Below are 1,411 nucleotides of genomic sequence, written 5' to 3'. Positions count from 1 at the left end.
AGAGAGAGAGAGAGAGAGAGACATAGACAGAGGGAGAGGGAGTGAGAGAAAGAAGAGAGAGAGAGAGAGAAAAATAGAGAAAGGGAGAGAGAGAGTGTGTATGTGTGTGTGCGTGCGTGCGTGCGTGCGTGAGTGAGTGCGTGCGCTCATATATAGCAGCGAGTACACGAGTGCGTGTGCCTGTGTGAGTGCGTGCGCGCGTGTGAGAGCGCGCCTGTGTGAGTGCGCGTGCGCATGTGTGCGCGTGTGGATGTGCGTGCGTGTGCTTATGCAAGCATGTGCGTTTGCATATATTCGTACACGCACGCGTGCATGCGTTTGCATATATTCGTACACGTATTCGTGTGCATGCGTGCGTTCGTGTGCGCGCGGGTGTGTGCGCGTGCTAGTGCGCCCGCGTTTAAGTTCGCATGCGCGCGTGTGAGTCCGTGTGCGTGCGTAAGTGTGTGCTCGCGTGTATGCGGGCATGTGTATGTGAGAGCGTACTCGCGTGTGTGAGTGCGTGCGTGTGCGAGCGAATGCGCGCGTGTGAGTGTGTGCGTGCGTTATAGGGTCCGCGCGCGTGTGCTAGTGCGTGCGTGCGTGCGTGCGTGCGTGCGCTTGCGTGTCCGTTTGTGCTCTGAATTCACTGGTGGATCCTGGTGAGATTGCCTCCTAATCCTATCCACCCAATCAGGCATCAATACCAGAAAGCGAGTGGCAAAAATGCAAAGCAATCCGTTTTAATCCTCCACTTCATGTATTTCCCAAATTTAGTGCCTCTGTAAAACTAGCTGAGCGGCATAGATAGAAGCTATGGGAACTCTCTATCTATGGCTCTGAGATCGAGCCATCTGTTTGAACTGCATCCAAATAATAGAGTTAATCGCCGATAGATGGCACCAGTGATTGTTATTGTTAGCGATTAGCTGCAGCAGGCGAAATGAAGAGTGAAATCAGCTGAACCTTGGCTTGTGCGATGTACAGAGCGAGTGTGTTGCAAAGGTCGTTTCATCACGGTAAAAAATTCTGCATAACCCATATATGCATATCAGCGGCGCGGTTGAATATACGCCCGTGTAGCACGTCAAACGTGATAAGGCTAGTAGGATCAGACGTCATGGAAGTTCAAGAGCTGAACGGCAAGGCGCCTGTGGCACTACCGTTAGAAAAGTATGATAAAGATGAAACGATTCGTCTTAGAAGCAAGTTAATAGGGTATGGTACTTAATTGGTTACGAATTCTGCTACTACTACTAGTAGTAATTATACTACTGATACCAGTAATTAATATATTTTAATTTAAGTTGGACCATATTGCACTTTTGGGTGCAAATACACTTTATGACGTCCAGTATGGCGGCGCAGTATGGGGGCGCCTAACCCTAACCCTAACCCTAATTCTAACCCTAACCCTAACCCTAACCCTAAA

The 1,411-nt window shown here is 49.7% G+C and overlaps 1 protein-coding gene across 1 annotated transcript in view; it reads left to right on the top strand.

Annotated features, from left to right (window-relative positions):
* The first annotated feature begins 914 nt into the window (after positions 1-914).
* Positions 915-1,411, top strand: part of LOC106812843 (ethanolamine-phosphate phospho-lyase-like) — a 26,554-nt gene continuing 26,057 nt past the window's right edge. Inside the window, exon 1 of the mRNA XM_014816826.1 lies at positions 915-1,197. Within this exon, the coding sequence (XP_014672312.1) occupies positions 959-1,197 (239 nt within the window). The 5' untranslated portion in view covers positions 915-958. The remainder of the gene's footprint in view (positions 1,198-1,411) is intronic.

The sequence above is a fragment of the Priapulus caudatus genome, unplaced genomic scaffold (assembly GCF_000485595.1).
Source record: "Priapulus caudatus unplaced genomic scaffold, Priapulus_caudatus-5.0.1 Scaffold693, whole genome shotgun sequence".
Taxonomy (NCBI): Eukaryota; Metazoa; Priapulida; class Priapulimorpha; order Priapulimorphida; family Priapulidae; genus Priapulus; species Priapulus caudatus.
This window is presented reverse-complemented; position numbering and strand designations above follow the sequence as displayed.